Raw genomic sequence first — 2163 nt, forward strand, 5'->3', positions numbered from 1 at the left:
TAGACATGGCGTTTCACCATGTTGTCCATGTTGGTCTCAAACTCCTGAGCTTAAGTGTTCCACCCTTTTGGCCTTCCAAAGTGCTGGGATTACAGGCATGAGCCACCGCGTCTGGCCCAGAGTTAGGGTTTTTAAAGGAGCAAAAACAAATAGATTGTTTCCCAAAGCTTTCAGGATCAAGGTCACACTCCTCACCTTGGAATACGGGCTCTTTAGCATAATACCTGCCCATCTCTCCAACCTCATCAGCCATCCAGATAATCTCTGTTATCTCACATTTATCTGTCTGTGCCTATACTGTTCTCTGTTTAGATGCCCTCCTGCTCACCTTATGTGCCTATTGTTACTACAGCTCAAAGCTCAGCTCACACATCACCTCTCTGATTTAGAATTTCCTTGAATAGTAGTCAACTATTCAGAAGAGGGTCTGGGATTTGAAATCTAGCTCTGCCCCTTGCTAACTCTGTATATGATCTTGGCCACATTACTTAACTCTTTCTAAAGATCAGTTTTCTCCTCTATAAAATGGGACTACTACCCTCACAATGTTATCATAAAGATCTGCTGAAGTAATCAGTTTTTCTACAACATAGTAAAAGTTCAGTAATTGGTAGCAGCTATTATTCTCAGATATTCAGAAATGTTAGTTCAGGACTTTGTGTAATTTTTAGGAAAGCTTTAGGAGAAAAGAGAGTGTGGAACTCCCTGGCTTTGATTTAGAAATGGATCTGCAGGAGAGCCCTGGGTTTCATTAATTTGGGTGACCATTTAGCTCTCTGAAAGCAAATTTTTTTTATTGCACAGAAATTTATTCTGGTTACTGTGCCTTGTTTCCCTCAGATTACAGAGTTGAAGGCTGATTTTCAGTACCAGGAATCGCAGATGAGAGCCAAAATGAACCAGATGGAGAAAACCCACAAAGAAGTCACAGAACAATTGCAGGTGACTGCTTATTTTACATGCTAAAATTGTGTACCTACCTGGTATACCTAGCTGATTCTATTTTAAGTGATCATCTCATAGATTTATTTTTTTCTCAAAGTATTGACAAATCATGTTAATCCCCTTTTTAGATTTTTTTTTTTTTTTTGAGACAGGTTCTCTCTCTGTCACCCAGGCTGGAGAGCAGTGGCACGATCATGGCTCACTGCAGCCTCAACCTCCCAGGCTCTGGTGATCCTCCCACCTCAACCTTCCAAGTAGCGAAGACCACAGCCATATACTACCCTATCCCACTAATTTATTTTTAAATTTTTTTGCAGAGATGGGCTCTCGCTGTATTGCCTCAGCTAGTCTTGAACTCCTGGCTTCAAGCGATCCTCCCACCTCAACCTCACAAAGTGCTAGGATTACAGGCGTGAGCCACCATGCCCAGCCTGTAGATACTTTGTATTGTTTCACTCTTGGATGTGTTCTGATCTTTTCCCCCTCAAAAACAGTAGAAATATTAAGTGTGTTCTTTGATTTTTGAATAAACCAGATGTGATTCCAGATGTCTGAATTATAGATTCTGTTTATCCAGCTCATGAAGTCACTCCACAGTTTGTATTGCATAAAGCGTCCCTTTGTAACAGTGGGTCCCAGGAGATTGAGGTACACTGATTAACCTCTGGCAAATACTTTTTTTTCCTGAACCAAGTGTCAAGCCCTAGAACTTCCTGTTGTTTTCCACCTCTAGAATTGTTTGTCTCTTTCTGACCCTCCACATCGTCTGCCTTAGCATGTGCACTTATTCTGCATGAAAAAACATTATATCCTGTTTAAAACATCCTTCTTACACTGATTTTTTTTTTCTTTAGGCCAAAAACCGAGAGCTCCTGAAGCAGGCAGCTGCCTTGTCCAAGAGCAAGAAGTCAGAGAAGTCAGGAGCTATAACCTCTCCATGACACACCTCAAGGAGGCTCCATAGCAACAGCAAATGGAGTTGTCCAGGGTTAGGGTTGGAGACCTGGCTGTTCTGTGGGAATTGCAAGCTTTCTTAAGAAATCTCTATTTTATTACAGTTATCCTTCTTTGTGCGATTACAGTGGGCTGAATGGAAACACCTGGTTTGTGCTGTGTTAGACTGCATGCTTGAGTGTTTGGGATTTCAAGCTCACTCTGTTTCTCTCACTATTAGGACTTTTCTTTTTCTTCTTCCTCTTCTCTCTCTATTTTGGTTCT

General features: G+C 41.4%; 1 protein-coding gene across 1 annotated transcript in view; it reads left to right on the forward strand.

The window, feature by feature from the left end:
• The window catches only part of FAM76A (family with sequence similarity 76, member A), a 63011-nt gene extending 60848 nt beyond the window's left edge, over window positions 1-2163 (forward strand). The window contains exons 8-9 of the mRNA XM_011981758.1: window positions 841-942; window positions 1800-2163. Coding sequence (XP_011837148.1) covers window positions 841-942; window positions 1800-1886 — 189 coding nt within the window. The 3' untranslated portion in view covers window positions 1887-2163. The remainder of the gene's footprint in view (window positions 1-840; window positions 943-1799) is intronic.

The sequence above is a fragment of the Mandrillus leucophaeus genome, unplaced genomic scaffold (genome assembly GCF_000951045.1).
Source record: "Mandrillus leucophaeus isolate KB7577 unplaced genomic scaffold, Mleu.le_1.0 Scaffold23, whole genome shotgun sequence".
In the NCBI taxonomy this organism is placed as follows: domain Eukaryota; kingdom Metazoa; phylum Chordata; class Mammalia; order Primates; family Cercopithecidae; genus Mandrillus; species Mandrillus leucophaeus.